The sequence below is a fragment of the Solenopsis invicta genome, chromosome 1 (genome assembly GCF_016802725.1).
Source record: "Solenopsis invicta isolate M01_SB chromosome 1, UNIL_Sinv_3.0, whole genome shotgun sequence".
In the NCBI taxonomy this organism is placed as follows: domain Eukaryota; kingdom Metazoa; phylum Arthropoda; class Insecta; order Hymenoptera; family Formicidae; genus Solenopsis; species Solenopsis invicta.
The window spans coordinates 8019128-8041392 of NC_052664.1; the positions used below are offsets into that span (position 1 = coordinate 8019128).

Below are 22265 nucleotides of genomic sequence, written 5' to 3' on the forward strand. Positions count from 1 at the left end.
GCGTGCGTGTGTGTGTGTGTGTGTGTGTGTGTGTGTGTGTGTGTGTAACAATTGGATTCTATAACGTTCAATAAAGCCTGTATTAGATATAAGCATTGAGAAAGCAAACTCCAAACTTTTCCATAAGACTTTAGTGTAAGAGTTTCTGTTTGAATTGGAGTAAAATTTTTGTAAATATTCCGTCGGTCGAAACATTCAACAGAAGACTTGTCCGCGATGAACGTGCAAAATGATAATTGCTCTCTTAGTTTAGTTAGTCTGTATACATATGCGCTCAATGCGATATCGTAAAACGATAAAACTTGGTACTCATATAATCAGTTCTAAAAACTTCTGTCCCATGTGCATCCAACATGAGCGTCGATTTAATCTTTCAAAATATCTCCCGTCATTTAATGACGAAGTTCGTTTTTTTAATTGTGCAATGTTGCACACGCTCGATGCAATTGTATAAATTTATACACATATATTTTATTAATGCGTTTGTATTTTTATCTTTAAGAAGAACGGCAAACATTGCATGTTAAATATTATCGAAATTTATTTCTTAATTAAATACTTTCTGAAGCAAAATTATGTTTAGTAGAATTCGACAGTAAGTTGTCGTAAATATACAGAATTGTAATCACATAAATTCAATAAAAAAAATTTTTTGCTTTGAATTACATAAATCTTAGACATCATAATTTCTAAAATTTATTAATCATAATTTATTAAATTATTATGATGGTAATTACATGCTAATTATTACGATGTTATCATTATAACTATTGCCTTGTTATTTTAGAATAATCTGAGATTGTTTCTATTTCAAAAAATTCTGAAGTTATAAGCATGAAAATAAACAAAAAAAAGTGTTTGCATTAATTGATTCTTGATAAAAATTATTCCATCACAAACATATTCTTCATAAAAGCATATTCTTCTAACAGAATGTCTTTCTATTTTTTATGTCCTGTCAGCATTTTTATAGTAAAATTGTTCTATTCCCAATTTGATACATTAAGCAATTATACGTTTTATAAACAGTTCTTTTATTTTTAATTCTAACTTTTTTTCTAGTTCTAACGTCATATTTAGTTAAAATGTAGACGTTTACCTTAATGCGAAATAAATTTGTCCGATATGTTGATCGCGTTCCCTGTTCAACGCGAGGATATGTGCGTCAAACATGTGTGTAAAACATGTGCGCCAGAAATGCGCAGAGATATTCAGAATGCAAACCTTTGTTTCACGATAAGAAAAACAGACAAGATAACCCTCGAAAGCTGTGAAACAAGCGACATTGAGAATAAGCTAGGCCTTCCAGCTGCCTTTCTTCGCAGACTCACAATGCTTTACATTGCCATTATCGTTTCAAATAGTGCATTTGGAGGGATGAAAAAGCATTCGTGAGAACAAGGAAAGCTGGCGAAATCGTGTTTCGAGGAAGCAACCGCGAAGTATATAATCTGTTGACAGACATTAACCAGCGTTCATCCTCTTATATCTTGAATATTTCACTCATAATAAGGCTCGTTATCTTGATTGCCCATCATTTCTTTTTGCGGATTCGTGATTCTACAATGTGCGCAATTACGCGAATCACTATGTAAAGAGATTATAGTACAATAAACTATGCACGAATGATCGATTCTATCTACGATTCCGAAAGACTTCCGCAGTTACTTAGCGAAAACAGGTGCGATCGGAATGATCCTCACTGTCCTGTGTATCCTCGCGCTGTCACTCAGCAATGACGTAACCGCGTCATTTCGCGTTGAAGATGTTATCGTAAGATTTATCGTAAACGCGACGCCCGTTCTGTTCCCACCTTCGAGAGTGTCTCTACAACTGTGCATCAACTATGGCAAGATTTTCATATTTATGATTTTAATATTGATTACTCATCGAAAAGGAAGGAAGTGCTGAAAATTTTTAGCAGCGATTAGTTGTAATTAATTATAAAAAATGAGACTACGCTAAACAAGAGAAAGTAGAAAATGCTTTTCTATATTAAATCACATATTAAGAAAAAAAGAGTCAATCAAAGCTTAAGAGAAGACATATACATTAAGACAGATGAAAACGAGGTCTAATAAAGTTTCATAAAGATCAAACAATTCATGAAATCTTGTCTTGATCTTATTTTGATTCAAGACAAGAAATTGGAAATTGATTTCAAGACAAGACAAGAAATTGTTATCAAGACCAAGATTTTCTTGACAAGAAATCAAGAAATTTCTTGAATTTCCATGACGATTGTTTATTTTTTAATACTTGAAAAAATTTTAAATTGGTTTTAACATTTCCAGTTATGTTTATTATAATAATATTATAATTATTATAATTATTATATTAATTAACATTAAATGTCACAAGAAATGATTTATATCAAGAATTTAATAGTCTGAAATAGCAAGATATTCGGCAGTAATCTCATGATACAAAAAATGTTAAATAATTTGAAAAAATATTTTTAATCTCTTCTTTTTATGCGTATTTTAATTCTATAAAAAGTTTTTGTGATACTGTCGGAAATTTTGATAATATTAACATAAAATAGATGAGTTATATTTTAAATTGTAATATGTATAAAAAAATCAAGAAATTTCAAGAAATTCAGGATTTTTGAATTTACGACAAGAAATGCAATATCAAAAAATAGACAAGACAAAAAAACCGAAATTTCTTGTCTTGAAAATCAAGACAAGACAAGAAATCTTGTCTTGATGAAACACAGGTCTAATTTCGCGAATTTTTTGTGGAAAAACAAAAAAAGATAGAAAAGTCGTATTTATTTTATTGGAAAGATCATACACTTCTCTATTTGACATTTAAATTTTATTAAAAAAATAATGTAAAATGGTGTCACTATTTTCAAGTTTTCCTAAATCGAGTTTTTAAAAACGGTATTTATGATGACTACTGCTGCTCTTACAGGGTCTATTAGAAAACAAAATGGCATAAGCTTTATAAAGTTACGCGTCAATATCACACGATTATGTAATTAGTTTGAAAAAATAATATAAAATAAAAAGAAATTATAAGTAAGAATAGAATCTTCAACAGTGATGTGAGTCATAAAAATTGTGCTCAGCGCTTAATCAAGCAAAAATTGTCCGTAATTGGCAATTAAGTTTACAGTATCTCGAAGAAGGTTTAAAATATCGATTATAACCTTGTTTAAATCATAAATTTACTTCATTTACTTAATTTAGGTTATTCTTCTTTAAAAAATTCTGCAATAGTATTATATTAAAAGTTTGTCTCGTGCAGAATTCAAATTTTGTTATGTTATACATAATAATAAAAAAAATTAATTAGTTGAAATAATTTCAGTAATATTTTTATTAATATGTACAGGGTGAAAAACATAGCATAATCATATTAAACATATCATTTGTTTTTACTGATACGAAAAAATATCAATGACAAACATTTGAAAGGGACAATTACGAACAAATTAAATAATTTTCTCAGAACCTTATTCATTACGATTACTTTTTAAATTAGTATAATTCTTTCATATAATATTATTCTTTTCATTATTCTGTGCATAAAATATAATTATTAAAATTAATATTAAAATACAATTATCAAAAAATTATTAGTTTGAGTTATTTTATATTTTATGTTGAAATATTCCAGAATAAAGTATAAAATATCTTAAAAATGATTGATTTTTCAATAAATCTGCCTTAATACTTCTATTACAGAAAATAAATAGTGGAATCGTCTTATTTAAGAAAATTATACATTTCCATTAAAAAAATGGCGATAATCTTAAAACATCATTTTTTTTCAAAAATTGATTTTACCATTATTTGTCTTTTTTCAGACTATATAACTTTTATGTTGAACATTTTTTCCTAAAATGCTATTTTTATTAGATATTTCACTATTTCTAAAATTGGATACCTAATATATTCTGAATTTGTTACTATTAATAAAGATAACAAGTTAACAATTAATATTTCTATTTATTAACAATAATATAAACATTAAATAAAAAGACTTATCACATAAAATGAAAAATATATAATACTAGACTATTTGGAGTCAAATTAAATATGTTTCCATTCACAGATGACACTATCAAATTATCGAGAATATTGTCGAGCAATTATTTGACGCATACTATTCATAATGTCTACGAAGAATTTGAGCCAAAAATTTACAATGATTTAGAGCATAGAAATTTGTATGTGTTAGATTTGGATTGCGATTATGCCACTGATATTTTACGACAGGTAACATATGTATTTATATTTATATATGTCACAAGTTATTGATAAAAGTATAAACAGATAAAAGTATTATTTATCAATCTTAGAATAAGACGATATTAAAAAATAAAGTCAATATTAAAAGAAGAGTGCTTTCTTTTGATTTTGTTGACATTTTGACTGATGAAACTTACAAACAATTTTGTCGTATATTTATTATCAATCCTCTAATTTATCGTTTATCGTATCTGATATGAAATGACAGGCACATTCGAAAAGAATGTTTGTTGCCCCGACGAAATGGCTACTTTTTCAAGATCGAAAAATCACAATTGATAACGACGATAACGCCAATTTAACTTTTGTATACGATGACTCTATATTGGAAATCTTCGAGGACTTGGCGATTTATCCTGACAGTGACGTGATTCTCATGCGAAGATTTGACGACTTTTTTGAATTATTGTCCGTATATCGACCAAGTCCACAGAGAGGAGTGATATGGGAAAATCGTGGAAATTGGACGATCAAGAACGGTTTACAAATGAGGACGCTCGATGTGGCTTCGGCACGAAGAAAAAATCTTCAACAGACGGCTCTTAAATCATGTATCGTGGTACTTTGAATAAATGTAATCGTTTATTAAGCAAAGAAATGCACTTAAATATCAACTGACTAGACATTGTCAAAGCATTTTGTATGTGAACTAACGCAACATTTGTATATTTAATATTTCTATAAGTTACATGAAAATGAGAGAGAAAGAGAGAGAGAGAAAAGCCGCAGATAGCCAAATAATTGAAAGTTGTCGACAACTTGTCACAAATATTTTCATTAATTATCATAAAAAAGCAACAGAAGGGATTATCCTATTATCATTACGTTTTTGCCAGCAATAGTTTTTAAAATATAATACCGGCAAGTTCGCAACAACTTATTAGCATTATACTTATTACAAGTTATAAATGGGAATTGTTGCTCACATGTTGCTGTCATGTTGCTTACAGATTGCTATAAACAATTTTCAAAATATAGTAATGGCAAGTTCTAAACACAACTTACGGCAATATTCTTATCACAGATTGACTTCAATAATTTTTCTACAATTGCTCGACAATAAAACTCAGCATATTAATATTAAATTGACTATAATAAAATGTTTTCGTCGCATTAAGGAGTAACCCCATCCTTGAGGTTTGAAAAAATCGATTTTTCTTTTTTTACTTAAATCATTAGTTTATAATTATAAAAATATGATGCAAGTAGTTCTGAAACGAAATTCAAATTGTATTGTAGTGTTTGAGCTGATTACATGAATCGTCTCTATGCGCCTATCGAGCAGCTGTAAGCGATTCTCCATGCTCCGTAGGTATACGGACCTATTTATGCATCGAAAATAAACCCTTGACTAACATAATATAAATGTTATTACTTGTACTAAATCAGTAAATAGTTTTGGAAACGTCGGTTTCTGTGTTTATGCAACGCCATTAGTTTTTCTGTGTTTATGCAACAAACTTGGCTGTTTGCTATTATAATGATGGCTATAACGGCCTAATGAAAATTATGCAAGTCTTAAACCTTATGGTGGACACTACTTGTCATTATTATTGCAAAAAATCGGATGCGTGGCGCGTCGTACTTGGCGAGCGCAGTCTCATCCAAGAAGAAAAGATACCAAAATACCATTATTAGCAACAAGAAAAGAATATAATGAGGTTGATTAACTTGTGGAAGGACAGCTTTATGGGGCAGGCATCGCAGATTAGAAATAATTAAAAAATTTTCAACTTTATATACAAAAAATCAGTTACCAAATCTTTAAACGCATTTTTCTCAAAACACAGTTTTTCAAGTTTGTGTGCAACGTCACTTTTACAATTTTTATCCGATTGACTTGAAATTTTAACACAATCTTCTTGTAACTATTCTACAAGAAAGTACATAAGCTTTTTGCGAAATGTTGAAAACTCTTTTTGCAATCAGCATTTTTTAAACAAATTTTTAGGTGAAAAATGCATTTTTTTCTATAAATAGCTGCCATTTTGACAAAAATTAATATTTTCAAAAATCTCTACGTATTTCCCCAGTTTTGAATATGTAGATAATGTAGATTTTTGTTGTTTGGTTCCAACATAAATCATGTCGCAGAAAATTTGCACACAAAAATTTATCTTTAAGAAAAGACGATTTCGTAGATGGGCCAGTACGTCCCCATTTGGTGCATAAAAGAAAATTAAAAAATATTTTGTTACTCGTCAACATATATACAATAAAGCCCTCTAAACTTTTTTTATATAAAGTTATTCATTTACCCACAATAAATTTCCAAACATAGGTATCATTTTAGGACCTCAAGGGTGGCGTTACCCCTTAAATAAAAGGCAACATAATAGCAATTAACAAGCAATTTAATCTGTGCAATAATTTGCTTTAGATTGAGTTATCACGTTTTGCTATCTGGGGCACTACTGTCATACGTTATTTTGGAAAAACACTGATTTAATTTTTGTTTTGAATTCTGAATTTTTTAAACAAAAGAAACATATATTTTTTCAAGATTTATTGCATTGCAGATGACAGATCCTAATACGATCAATCATCTAACCGACTTCAAGGATAAAACTATAGATCCTGTTACAAAAGCTAATTATCCTTGGATACTACATATAGTGAACCGAATGAACGCAACGTGAGTTCGATTTTTAATGTCTTCGTATCAACGCCAAAATATTTCATTAAGATGTTTAAAATAATTAAATCCAACGACAATAATTTGCAACAAATTATCTTGTCACTTGTAAAAGCAAATGCAAACTTCAAAACGACGTAATAAATTTGAGTCCAAGGTTAACTAATGAGGCTATATTGAAACGATCAGGCGATTACTGGTGTACACATGTCAAAAACAGTGATAAATTGTTTTTAAATGGGTAATGGTGCATGAATGGAGCGACTTATATAATTATATAATTAAATAAGCGCATGACATACTTATTAATTGTCATCTGAACATACAAAAATTGTATGATTACTGTATGTATGTACGTCGTTCGTATCTAATCGGTTGATTGAAATCCAAAATTCATTACTTTTGTAAGCATTGTTATATAATATTTTAAATTTATATTTCTGGATATCAATATAGTACATACATACGCACGCATACGCACACGTACACATGCACACGCGCACACAAACAAGAGTATTAAATAAGAATTTTAAATAATATTTTTAAATTAAAGTTAAAAAAATTGTTTATCATGTATTAGCGTTTCATCAGCTTCTATAATTTCTGTACTCTACATCTCTCTTTAATATACATTAAGAAAGATTATAATTTTGTAAAAATACTATTAATAATTTCAAATAATAGCCGAGTTTTAATTGACAGACTATTTATTGTTTCGTTCACGAAATGAAATATTATATGACAAATTGGGGATCATAAAGTACGTGTACATTGTGTGGATCGCCGACTTAAAATTCTGTAATTTTGCTTTGCACGACAGGATAAGTTTTGAAGTCACGAATAGTTGGGGATATCGCACTGAGAACGGTTCCTGGAATGGAATGATCGGAATGTTGGAACGGCGTGAAATAGATATCGGCGGTACCGGCACATTTTTCGTGTCGGAACGTATCGGTGTTGTACAATACATCCAATTGTATACACATACTTGGTAAAAGAATTATTTATTAAACTGAATCGTAGCTTCATTAATTTTCTATATCTTTATAAAGGCAATATTAAAAAAAAAAGAAAATAATTGATTGACTTACAAATTCTTACAATTTCTATGAAAAGTCCAAACAAATCGAAAAAATTAAATTTTTAAGAAACAAAAAAATTTTTTTATATTTTTATTACTTAAATATAATTATTTCTCTCTAAACGCAGATGTAGGAGTAAAGTTATAAACTTTTGTTAATATTTTGAGAATCCAGACAAAAAGATGAAAAACTTCTGGATTTATCACTAATTCTTGCGAGATATTTATTGTTGTATTTATTTCCCAATTATTATTATAGTACTTTACATTTACCTTTTACAACAATATTATAATTTACTACAATAATAACAAAGATAAAGAAGTAAATAATTTAAATTATAAAAGGCAATGATTTTTCACTTTTTATTTACAAAATGTTACAAACTTTTAACGAAAACATTCTTTTATATTTTTCTTTGTATATGTAAGTATGATTAACATAATTTTTAATTAATATAATATGATTAATATAAATTTTTTGTACATACTACACATACAAGAACAAAGTTTTAAGCTTTAGGTTTTAGTTGTTGATTAATATTTTGACGACTAATTGAAAAAAGATGAAAATCTGGACTTGTTTGATTTTTACGGAAATTTTACATGTGCTATCTATATTTATTTTTTCGTTTTTTTATTTGATTCTTTTTGTAACAAAATTATTTCTGATGTGACGTTACTAAAGATTTGACACTATAACCCAGATTTTTTAAAAATAGATTTGTTTTTATAAAAAATTCTTCATTTAAAATTCTAGTTAAAATTAATAATATTAACATTGAAAGAATTTGTGATAAAAAAGATTGTTATTGCTAATGTTACTGCTATTAATTTGGCTTTCAATTATATTATTTTTTCCATTACATTATCTTATTATATTAATTGTTATTTTATATAAATCTGTACAGCTCGCGCTTCGTATTTCGACGACCTTTACTATCGACTGTAAGCAACATATTTATTCTACCATTTCAACAAAACGTCTGGATAGCAATTGCAGTATTTCTTATCTTGGTCTTCTGTTTGCTCCACTTATCCATTAAATGGGAATATTATCGCGATAGACTGACAGAATCGGCAACCTACTGGAATCAATTAAATCCCAACAAGCCAACGGTCAGCGATAATATTCTCATTCTTTTAGGCGCATTTGCTCAGCAAGGTAGAGAAATGATTATTGATATATAATATATAATTATTAATATATATTAATATATAATTATACCTTGGCGAAAAAGATGTTAAAAAAGTCCAATTTTTTGCCCCTCACCCTCTCCCTTGCGAAAACTTAGCAAACAGTAAAAAGTTAATTTAGGACCCACAAGAAATAGACAAAACAATTTTACATCCCAGAATTAGGTGTAGATAAAGTATTTTTTTAAATGTGTGTTATATCGTGTATTTTTATTTTTTGCAAGTCGAATTTTCGTAAATACCACTCTAGAACTTATCATAAATTGGATATATTGCAAAAGTTTTTAATTAAATGTTTTAAGAGTCATTGATAACAAATCTGTTATTACAAATGTCAAATTATGGAAATAGGAAATTCAAAATAACACCATATACAGTTTTGTATTAGAGATGCACCGGATACTGCCGGATACTAGACATATATATGTATGTATACATACGAGGTGTGTTCAAAAAGTATCGCGAATTTTGTGTTTTTTCAAAAATTAGTTATTTATTCATGAATATCTATTTTGTCCCCTTCAAAGTAATCCCCATGAGATATTATACACTTGTGCCAACGGTTTTTCCAATCTTCGAAGCACTTCAAAAAATCATTTTTTTTATCTTGTTCAGCTCCTCCTTTGATGCCGTCTTTATCTCGTCAAGCGTAGCGTAACGTCGTCCTTTCATGGGCCTCTTCAGTTTAGGGAACAAGAAAAAGTCACAGGGGGCCAGATCTGGGGAATACGGTGGCTGCGGCATTATTAGTGTGTTGTTTTTGGCCAAAAAGTCGCGCACAAGCAACGATGTGTGAGCAGGGGCGTTATCGTGGTGCAAAAGCCAATTTTTGTTCTTCCACAAATCCGGGCATTTCTGGCGGATTGCTTCGCGCAAATTGCGCATAACTTGCAGGTAATATTCCTTATTGACCGTTCTACCCTGTGGCAAGAACTCATGATGCACCACGCCCCTGCAATCGAAGAAAACTGTCAGCAAAACTTTCACATTCGACCGAACTTGGCGCGCTTTTTTCGGTCTTGGTTCGTGCGGCAGCTTCCATTGAGATGATTGAGCTTTGGTTTCCACGTCATAACCATAAACCCACGATTCGTCACCAGTTATGACCCTCTGGAGCAAATTTGGGTCGTCGCGGACAGAGTCCAACATCTCATTAGCAATGTTCATGCGATGCTGTTTTTGGTCGCAATTGAGCAATTTTGGTACGAATTTCGCGGCGACCCGTCTCATGCCCAAATCATTGATAAAAATCGAATGGCACGAGCCAATCGATATGTTTAGGTCCTCAGCAACTTCTCTAACGGTGATTCGACGATTGGCCAATACCATTTTCTCCACTTCATTAATTTTTTCGTCTGTTGTTGAAGTGCTCGGGCGTCCGGCACGCTCTTCGTCGTTCACATCTTCTCGGCCTTCTGAGAACATTTTGTACCACCGATAAACGTTGCTTCGGTCCAAGGTAGCTTCTCCGTATGCCACAGTCAACATTCGGAATGCATCCGCGCACTTAATTTCGTTTTTCACACAAAATTTGATACAGGTTCTTTGATCCATTTTTTTGAATAGGTAAAAATCGAAGATGATCCAAAACACGTGCAAGCAAAGCAGCTGTCAACAATTAAGTGAACATTCAAAATGGCCGAGCTTGTCGGCATAAGTGAGAGACATGAGTACCAACATAACGCCACAAAAAGATCGAAATTCGAATATACGTAACCCGCGAAAATTCAAAATTCGCGATACTTTTTGAACACACCTCGTATGTATGTATACATACTGTATATATGTATATACATATGTATACAATATAGGGTGTCAAAAAATATTTGTTTATGCTCTTGTGGATTGATAGAGCAAGTAAAATTGAGAAGAAAAGTCCTTTATCATTTTTCAAAATTTCTAATAGTTACCGAAATAAAAATTAATATAGTCGGTAAATGAGCACATACTTTTCCTACCCACCGCATGCGAGGACCGCCCGTCCGTCGCCAAACCATAGGCAGCCGCGGCAGACGGCGCAGAAAGAAGAGAGAAGCAGCAATGGCTCCCGCCTCACCGTGCCGCTTGCCGCGGCTGCCAATGGTTTGGCGACCGACGGGTAATCCCCGCGTGCGGTGGATAGTATGTGCCCATTTGCCGACTATATTAATTTTTATCTCGGTAACTATAACGAATTTTGCAAAATAGTAAAGGACTTTTCTTCTCAGTTTTACTTGTTTTACCAACCCACAAGAGCATAAACGAATATTTTGTGACACCCTGTATATGTATGTATACGGTTATCTAATATTATATGGCAGATGCCAATTGTAATATATTATATAATATAGTAATTACAACTATTTTTTATTAGTTCTTTTAACTATTAACTTAGATGCAATAACTATAATATAGGGGAGACCGGAGCAATTCGGACGACTTTCTTTTCTTTTGTGTCTCCTTAGTTCTATATTTATTAAAAAACAAAAAAACAAAAGTTGGACGGTTTGAAAGGTTGAACCTTCCTCTTCACAATGCCATTATAAATAGAACACGGAAATGTATTTGCTTTGAAGTACATATAAAAATGTTGACCAATGCCATATATTTCGAATAACCCCGAGCCCGGGGTAATTCAAAGATAGTCCAAAAATATTCTGAAATTTATGTTTTAAGATGAAAAAAATGTAAAAAAGCTATTGTTAAGACTTTGTTTTATTCAGAAAAAGATATATAGTATTATGAAAAAATGTTACATACAATAAAAGAAAACAAATGCACAATAAAGAATTTTAGCGTTTTCGGAACAAGTCACGGACTATTCGTATTTCGTGTAATTACATCTATTGAGTATTAAATTATGTATTTGGTACATGAACGTAAATATGAAAGAAAAAAATTGTCCGAAAAACGATTCGACGTTTGGTGTTTCAAATACCCCAGACATCAATTTCGCGCATTATTGCATATATGATCGACAAAAAATAGACATCACATAGCAAAAAGTAAACACAAAATGTTTCAAATACGTTCAACTGGACACAATACATTCAAAGTTTTCAAAAAAAATCGTATTCATCTTACTTAAATTTCGAAGAAATGCTGACTATCAGAAATTACTTGGACTGTCGCAAAACACATTTTTCACTACGACTTCAATATGACGCCGTTGCCAACAAAACTTTGTTATATTAGGACGTGTTTACAGTATTTAAAGTAAACTTTTAATATGTACCCATAAAAAGATATTTCCATTTTTCGAATTGCCCCGTCTTCCGAATTACCCTGCTCTCCCCTATGTAGTTCACTTATTATAACTATAAATATATTATAATTCTGTTAACAAAATTTGTACGGTTGTCCCCTTATACTGGCACTACTGCAATTTTTTCTCTCAGTGAAGACATTCATCCCAACTCCATGAGAAATATATTCTATCAGTTTATTATAATGAATTGAACTAATTGAATTTGTTATGGAATTGAGGTTGAATGGATGTTTAATGGAGATCTATCAGATTTCCAGAATGGAAATAAAATCTCATGAAGCAATGGATATTGGATGGATGTCTGATAGAGATCTATCTGACTTTTATGACGGAAATAAAATCCCACGGAGTTATGGCGGTTCAATGGATGTTTAATGGAAATCTATCTGACTTTCATGATAAAAGTAAAATTCCATAGAACTATGGAAGTTGGATGGCTGTCTAATGAAAATCTCTTTGAGTTCCATCATGAAAATAAAATTTCACGGAGCTATGGAGGTAGGATGTACGTCTAATGGAGATGTGTCGGACTTTTATTGAAATAATAAAAGTCCCATAGAGCTATGGGGGAAATTTTATGGACTTCTAATGGATATCTAACTGATTTCTACATGAAGATAAAATTCCATGGAGCTATGGAGGTTGAACAAATGTGTAATGGAGATCTATTTAATTTTCATGATGGAAATGAAATTCTATGGAGCTATGGACGTGAACTTTTAATGAACGTCTATCTAATTTCTATCGTAGAGATAGATGTTTCATGGAGCTATGAGAGGGCGATGGACATCCGCTGGATTTCTATGTGGGAAACAACAAATTTTATAATTCATTAAGGTTTCGCAGGAAATCCAAAAATTGGACTTTTTTAACTTTATTTTTGTCATAATTTTTATATGAATTGGAACATTTTTTTCAGAAAGGTTACATTTGCTTTTAGAATTCTTTATACATACGAGTACATGTGAATTCTGGAATATTCTGAGATTTCTTATCTCATAATTTCTAAAAAATACTTTTAACTATTTTAGATGTTATAACACTTAGTCAAAAATTATGCAACAAAAAATCTTTGAAATTTTAAGATATTTTATAATTGACATATACAAAAAATTTTGAAAAAAAATACAATGTAAACTTTTTAACTATTTCTGAAAAGTATTATGTTTATGAAAGTTCCCAAGATTTCAAAAATTGTAATTTCCGACAAAATGTTATAAAATCCAAAAATGTTAAAAATAATTGTTAGAAATTATGGGCTAAAGAAATTCAAAATATATTTCAGAATTCACAAATATGAATTTGTATAAAAAAATCTAAAAAATTTATAAAATTATACAAAAATTCTGGAAAAATTTTGAAAAATTGTATGAATAATTCTGATAATAATTTTCACCAGTGTAGATCTAAATTCTTCAATATTAGTAAAAAATATGTGAAATTAATTTTATCTTTATTGAACAGCGTAAATATTTATTACTTTGTGAAGGTATAAATGAAATTATTTTCATTTTGTTTAACATAAGATTTATAAAAATTTCTATATTTTCATAGGATATTCGTACGAGCCCTACAGAGTTTCGTCTCGAATCGTCACTCTTATGTTATTATTGGCCTCGCTGAGTCTCTATGCGGCTTATACAGCGAATATCGTAGGTCTGTTGCAATCTACTACGGATTCTATTCAAACTGTTTCGGATCTCCTAAATAGCCCTTTAAAATTGGGTGCGCAAGACGTAGTGTACAATAGGTATTATTTTAAGGTCAGTAGATAGAAACTGCAGAAATTAATGATAAGAAAACTTTTAGAAAAAAATATAGTATTTATTACCATCTCTTTCTCTATTATGTAGCTATATAATTTATTATCAAATACTTCGTTTATTATAATGTAAAAATTATTAGTAGCAAAAAAAATAATTGGGAAACAAATTAATTCTTTTGAAATTGTAGTCTTTTCAAGATCCTATTAGGAAAGCAGTCCTGGAGCAACGAATCGAGCCAAAAGGACACAAATCTAACTGGATGTCCATAGAAGAAGGTGTACGTCGCGTAAAAAATGAACTCTTCGCATTTCAAGGTGAAATCGGTACGGTTTACCAATTGATGCAAGACACATACTTGGAAGAGGAGAAGTGCGGTTTGACTGAGATCGATTTCCTGAAAATTTTATATCCACTCCTCGTGATACAAGTGCGATCACCCTATTCAGAGATAATAAAAACTGGGTAAATAGTACCTCGAATTATCTTTACATAGACACAATTTTCAATTTTAAATTTTGACATAAAACTTCGCTAAAGAAGTTTAAAGACTAACATAAAACATCACATAATTAAAATACAGATTTTATTGACGCGTTATTTTTAAGAACCACTGGATGTATGATAAACAACCTCGTGACATAACAATTCTCGGAACGTTTGGCACTCAGGAATTGTGTTTTCAGAGCTCTAAAATTACGAGAATATGGACTTAAATATCGCGAAGAGTATCGTTTGTATACGAGGAAACCAGTGTGCTCGAGTCACACTAGCTTCATCACTATCGGTTTCACGGAATGTTACTTTGCACTGGTCACAATGGGTTATGGAATACTTTTCGCTATAATTGTGTTTGCATTCGAGTTGTTGTGGCATAAGAGGTAAGATTTAAGCATACAAGAAAAAAGAACATTTTTATTTCAAGAATATTTTTATTTTCAAAATGTTATTAAATATTTAAGTAAGATTATGTAGTATCAAACAGATAAAACTGTATTACATGAAGAAATTTTGTATAGTTTTATTAAGAAAAATATATTTTTATTATTCAATAATAGTTTTTATGAGCTGAGAAGAAAAAATATCGGATATAAAAAATAACGTCTTCAAACTAGAAGAATTAGATTTTTTAAATACCTTTATTATCAAAACAATAACAATGTGCTCTTTAGATAATTATTATCATATTAAAATAAAAATATATATTTAATAAAAATGAAAAATTATCAAATTCTTTATATAACAAAAATTGAATTATATATAAGCAAGGTTATTATTGTTTCATATAAGATAACTCTGGTATTTATGCCGTGCGAGAGTTACATAGAAATTACAAAAAAAAATAGAAAAAATGAGAATAATTTATACCCAATCATTCTATTATGTACATACCATTATATTAGTACTGAGTTGTCATTTCAGTTTTTATTGTTAATATTAATGAAATTATAGTAAATTGAATCGATTTGTCAACATAATGCAACCATTTCAGGCGACATCAAACATCAGTTATATTATATTTATGTTAAAGTTTTGCACCTTCACAAAATTGAAATTGATTTTATATGAGACAAAATTTCTTCGTACACTCTCTATGCGCGCTTATATCGACTATGAAACATGCAATACAGAATTGTCTATTATTATTTCCTCTACAGATAAAGAGCGTGGAAGTATAATAATCAACATAATAAAAAATCGTATGAAATAAGAAACTAATGATAACTGTCTTAAGGCTCCTGACTCCTCAACCAAGAACTCTGCGTTGACGGTAACGATATTCCGTTGCAGACAAAATTAGAACTAATAGACGTGAAACATAACAAATTGACGATGAGATGTTGTCGTGCATGTCATTTTGTTATTATGTGTTTTATTGTAAAAATATGACTCGCCTTGCATTTACCAAATTTGTAAAAATAGACCTCAAGTAAAGTTTCTTTGAATTTTATACATAAAAGCATATTTTTCACTTTTTTCAATAACTATCTGTGTGTTTTCCTGTCCAAATAAGCGTTACTTTACGTGCTTTTTACGACTATTTAGTGACTGTTACGCGAAAAAAATTATAGTCTTGATCCAAACTTACAAGTGTTTTAAAACCATCTGATTAGTCTGTTTTACCGAAATTGGCTTTATTTATATAGAAATCGCACGTCGGACAAAATTACGTGACCGTGTATTTTCCTGTTTGAATGATTTCACTTTACATGTTTTTTATGACTACTGACTATTAGGCGGAAGGATAGTCTTGACCCAAACTTACAAATGTTTTAAAGCCATCTGATTAGTCTGTTTTATCCAAATTGGCTTTATTTAAAAATGGCACGTCGGACAAAATTACATGTTATTTTACGCAATTTCTCGCTTCTGACTTCAATATGGCCGCAACGAGTACTCAGGAGCTAAGGGGTCATCCCGTGTGACGACTGTTTTTTTAAGGTTCTTTTGCATTTTTTTGCGGCAAAATGAAAAAATACAAAGCTTCCAAATTTTTACTATATATTTATTACATCTTAAACTATATGTGTAAATTTTTTTATTTAAAAATATGGCGTCGATGGCGAGTTACATCACTGGAATGGCATCCATGTAAAAAAAAGCGGACAAACGGTGCCCACGATTCCGGCAGACTGGTTTATCTGAAATCAAAAAATCAAATTGCATTTTAATCTATAGGTGAATGGCTCTCGTGGGAACTAGGATTTTTTGAAAATATTAAAAATTCAATTTTTTGCATGCTTTTAAAAATTATAACTCAAAATAGCATGATTTTTTACGACTATTTTTTTATGCGGACAGAAAACGGTTCAATATTTTTAAAAAATTCTAGTTCCCACGATAGCCACACATGTGCTGAATCTACCATTAAAATTTTATTTAAATCCATTGAACCGTTTTCGAAAAATCATGGGCACCAGTTAAAAAAATCCAGTTTTGAGAAAAACGCGTTTGAAAGTTGACGTGTGAATTACACCATGAAATTTTTGCTTACCACTAATCTGCTATTCCTGGTGCATAGAGTATCCCTTCCTCTTCTTCTTGGAAATTTCGTAAGGCCGACTGCTCCTCCCTGGCTGAAATTCTAGCCTCTCTTGCCGCGTCGCTCATGCGTTGCTCGGAACGGCTGATCCGGGCTTCGTCGTGGCGCTCTACATAAGCGTGCGCTGATCGTCCAATTGAACAGCCCATCGTATGCATTATCTTAATACTGCCTTGGAAACCTTCATTAAAGATGACGACGGCCAAAAAGGTTGCAATCTGAACTATCTGAGTGCCTGAATGTTGATGTTTCGGAGCGAACGTCCAAATGAGTGAATTTAACGACTCATTATTATTCTGCGTCTCTGCTCCTAAACATCAAAAGATCGTCCTTAGATAAATCTTCATAGATAGATTTAACTACTATTTGTACTTCCTTGGATAATGGGGCCTTCTCGTGGTGGAATTGGTCAAGCGTGCTCTTAGCTTCAGCTTGCCGCCATTTACACCAGCTACCTTCGCCTGCTGGACAGTTTTCTGGTGCTGAGGATTTTCATCGGTAGAGCATTTGTGGTAGAATGTGGCCCAAACTTCTTTTTTCATTTCTTCTAATGAATCGGGATGGCGACGAATGGCTAAGCTATAAAATTTTGTCATTTCAATAATTAGCTTGTCTGTTAGCTTGCCCTGATCTTTGCCACCAATACCTTTATTATTCATTTTAGCATTTCGGAGTCGTGTTCCCATCCGTTTCTCAACATGCCCAACACACTCTTTTTTAATAACAGGAGAGTCATTACCATAAGGCTCAGCTTTTAAAATGCCATTGAATGTCTTGCTGTCACCGTCGCCGACATACGTCAAATATTTCACGCCATGTTTTTTGATCGAGCGTAAAAACATTGCGACAATGGCATCAATTTCCTTTTTACCGGAACTTCCTGTGTGATTTATCGAACACTCAGATTCATGAACTGCATGCCTCGTATTTCTCTGGTTCAGTATTTTTTAATTTTTTCCACAGATTACAAGCACCACAAAAACTACTCATAACCATCGCATCTATCACTTTCCCAGAATACTTTCCAATTAACGTCTATACTCCAAATAAAGATGAAAAGCCACGTTTTTTCCAAGTTTCATCTCCGGAAACTGTTAATTCAATTTGCGGCTTTCCAGCTTCTTCATTCATATTTTTTTCTTGTGTGGCAGCAAAGGATAGAACGGACTCATACACTGCAGATGCGGCTGTGTGAAATTTTCCAAAAGCGCGGTATATGTCGAGTTTCCTATACCTTGACAAATGTCCAATAAACTGCAGAAAAGATTCGCTCCTTCGTGGCCAACACCTAACAACCGCATCGCAAAAACGAAGCGCCGATTAATTTCAAAAGCATTTTGAATCATTGGGCCCGAGTTTATCGTTTTATCTGTACTGCACTTACACGACATAAGAATTTTAAAACCCAAGCCTCGTAAAATCGTCTGACTAAAGGTCACGTCACTTTTACAGTCTTTGCATATAACATTTGCTGAAATTGACGAAAACACAGATGCAAATTCTAAGATACAGTACGCAAAGTTCGAAGCAACAGGCACTTCCAGGTTCATACTTCCAAGCAGTTTCTTCGCTGATACCGACGTATAATTCAGATCATTTTCCAACAAATAACGGTTTCCTTGAAATTTTCTCTTTTTTCTTCGCTCAGCATGAGCGTGAGTTTCTCTTGTTCCTTTCCTGTCACTCATCGCAAACTTGAAGCACTTGCACGGTACAATATTACTGCTTACGACGACTCAAGAGCTGTTACGCCGCTGACTGCGAAGCCAAAACTAAGTAACCGTTACATTCAATTTGAGTTTTAGGACAGCAGCACCCCTCTAAATATGTGTGCGTATACGTGCGTGTGAACAGAATCGGCTTCAGGTAAGAATCCGAAGGTATACAATAGCTTTTGTTCCCCGCCCCGCCGAGCGCTCAGCTGCGTGCTTAAACACCTTACCTTCTCACTGTTGTAACTTTTCAATGATTTCGAATTTTGGAAAATTACTTTGCCAGTATATTCTATGCATGCTCTAGATTAGATTTATGCAAAAAAAAAATCGATTTTTTGAAGCCGTCACACGGGATGACCCCTTTAAGTATATTAAATAATATTTGATAAATTAAGTTTTAAATAGATGTAGCATATATACCAGAATTATCATTAAAGTAATTATAAAAATATAATTTCTTGCTTATATATAACAATTTATTAAATAAAATAAATAAGTTTTAATTTAATGTATTTTCTTTTTCTGTATAGTTTTATATAGACGAAGCCGAACTTTACGAATTCCCAATCAGCACACAATATTTTTTAAATATTTTTTAAATAGTTATTTAATATTAATTTTTTATTGTACAATTCATTATAACAAATATTTATTAAACATTTATTAAATATTTATTTAACATTATTTAAATATTTAAAATAATGATTTAGAGAAAATATTTATTAAATATTTATTTTACGTTTATTTAATATTTATTTTACATTTAATTTTTATTAAAAAAAAACATTTTTTAAAAACATTAATTTAATATTTATTTCACATAAATTTTTCATTTGAAAAAACATTATTTAAAAACATTAATTTAACATTTATTTGACTTTAATTTAATATTTATTTTACATTAATTTTTTATTTAAAACAACTTAATTTCTAAAACATTAATTTAACATTTATTGAACATTAATTTAATATATATTTAATATTTATTTTATTTTTTTTAAATGAGTGTTTTTTAAACGTTTACTTAATATTGTTTAAGTATTTATTTTTCATGAATTATTTATTTGAAAAAATGATTTAGTAAGCATTTTTTAAATATTTATTTAATATTTATTTAATATTTATTTAACATTTGAGTTATTTATTTTTCAATTATTATTAATTTTAAAATTCGTTTAAAAAATATCTCAATAACATCTATGAAAATCAGTAAAAAATGAACTTAATTATACTTATTTATATAAATAATATATTTTGATTATATATGTATATTTCGTCTTTTCGATGACATATATTAACCTGATCTAACAGTGATGTATGTGCATGTATTAGCACAAAGTGTTTACAGATCATCACAAGGGATCAATTCGAACAGAGAAGTCAAGCAATGTTTACCGGGGTCGCAACTTGAATAGGTGACCGCGTGAAAATTTTCGAAAAAAAATTCTTAAGAAAAAACCTCAATATTAAAAAAAATTTGTTGAACGTAAAAAGGGGCATAAATCCACAAATTTTAATATTTTTGAAAAATTTTTTTATTGCCAAAGATTTTAAAATGTTTTTTTTTTAATATTACTTTGCTCATTTATGCTTAAATAAAAAAGCGTTTCTTTAATATTTAATAAACGTTTTCTTTAAATGTTTAATAAGCGTTTTTATAATATTTAAAAAACATTTTTTTAACGTTAAAATAAACATTTTTTAATGAAAAAAGGGCACTTAATCCATTATTTTTAATGTTTTTATAAATGTTTTTAAATATGTTTTTTAAATGTCTTTAAAAATATTTTTTAAATATTGTGTACTGATTAGTTTTTTGTGAGAAAACAGAAAGAAATAAAGAAATTGTATTTATTCCACTAAAAAAATTACACTTTTCTTTATTAAATATTTAAATTTTATTTAAAAATTATATAAAGGTATCGCTATTCAAATTAAATTTTCAAATGCGTGATTATGTCTTGGAATTACTCGATTGAATCAATCAACTTGTAATTTTACATACTTTTTCTAGGTGCTAAAAGCTAGTGTCTGATGTAGGATTTTATTTTACAATGTTTAGTTTTCTTGTCGCAGCTAAAAAACGAATAAAATTTATATATGAAAAAATGTTAGGTTGACTTTGATTAGCTGTTTTTTTTTAAATAAAATTATATTCTAATAAAATTTAAATTTTAAATAGAGAAAAGTATGACCTTTGCAATGGAGAAAAAATAAAATAAACTTCTCTGTCTCTTTCCGTTTTTTCCACAAAAAACTTTGCAAAGTTAGGTCTTATTTTTTTTGGCCCATCCAAATGTATACGTTGCCTTAAAAAAGACTTCGTTATCATACTTTCTGCTATTCGTTATACTTATTTTCTTTCGCAGGCAAACAATGCGCGCAACAAAAGAGATGTCAAATACAGAAATCAATACTGTGGAATATCTTGATTAAATGTCTTTAAAAATGTACATTGTTTTGAAAGAAATCAGTTGATTTTGCTAAACTTTCTGCCGCACTAAAGCTAATCAAAGTATGAACTTCACAAAAAATTTTATTACAGAGATTTTATTAATTATTTTGTTGGATGTATTCTTTAGCAATAAGTTGAATTGTGAGTCGATGATTTTAATATATCGTCATTTAATATATTGTAAAATAATTATCAAATACTCGTGGGTATTCCAAACCAATGTATAAAGATTATTACGATGAGGTAGAAGAAATCGAGTTAAATCAAAAAGTTTAATACCATTTTGCGATATTTGCAATAATTTTCGAGTAATAAAATATTAAAGTCAGACGAATAAAAGCGCGCAAAGAGACAAGCCATTGGTCGCTGAGCCGTAGGACCGCCCACCGCGGCGCGACTGTGGCTACGGTAAGTGGCGCGCGGTGAGGGAAAGCTTAGCTTGGCACCACACCGCTCCCTCATGCCCCCACACCGAGCCGAGGCTCGCGGTTTTATGGCTCAGGCGAGCGACCGCTTGTCTCTCCGCGCGCTCTTATTCGTCTGATTTTAATATTTTATTACTCAAAAATTATTGCAAATATCGCAAAATGGTATTAAAATTTTTGATTTATGTCGATCTCTTCTATCTCATCGTGATAATCTTTATACATTGGTCTGGGACACCCTGTATACATCAGTTTATTTTGTTCCTTTAATAAAATTTCAACAATTTTCTTTTATATATAAAACATTATAAAATAGATTGTAAAATAAATGAATGTAATGTGATTAATATTATGGTGTAAAAATACAAGGTGTAACGTTCCCGTGGATGCGCAGTCTAAAGTAATGGTGAGGGCTTTGACCAATCAAATGTTTGCTCCAAAC

At 30.6% G+C, this 22265-nt stretch overlaps 1 protein-coding gene across 2 annotated transcripts; it reads left to right on the top strand.

Moving 5' to 3' along the window:
• The first annotated feature begins 1127 nt into the window (after window positions 1-1127).
• Window positions 1128-22007, top strand: LOC105193770 (glutamate receptor ionotropic, delta-1). Of its 2 annotated transcripts, none has more exons than XM_039448557.1 (10): window positions 1128-1849; window positions 4069-4232; window positions 4474-4824; window positions 6785-6900; window positions 7721-7891; window positions 8890-9143; window positions 13977-14185; window positions 14376-14650; window positions 14872-15066; window positions 21313-22007. In XM_039448557.1, the coding sequence occupies exons 1-10, from the start codon at window positions 1693-1695 to the stop codon at window positions 21377-21379; spliced, it is 1959 nt and encodes a 652-aa protein (XP_039304491.1). In that variant the 5' UTR covers window positions 1128-1692; the 3' UTR covers window positions 21380-22007. The 2 variants fall into 2 exon arrangements, with proteins under 2 accessions (XP_039304491.1, XP_025995968.2); XM_026140183.2 differs by lacking the exon at window positions 21313-22007 and adding an exon at window positions 15844-15900 and having other exon boundaries at window positions 1129-1849.
• Window positions 22008-22265: the final 258 nt, after the last annotated feature.

Bases quoted from the DNA above. Each gene is read 5' to 3' on its own strand.
- LOC105193770 (XM_039448557.1), top strand. From the start codon at position 1,693: ATGATCCTCACTGTCCTGTGTATCCTCGCGCTGTCACTCAGCAATGAC. The intron at 6,901-7,720 runs GTGAGTTCGATT...TTTGCACGACAG, and splicing joins GTGAACCGAATGAACGCAAC to GATAAGTTTTGAAGTCACGA. The intron at 7,892-8,889 runs GTAAAAGAATTA...AAATCTGTACAG, and splicing joins CAATTGTATACACATACTTG to CTCGCGCTTCGTATTTCGAC.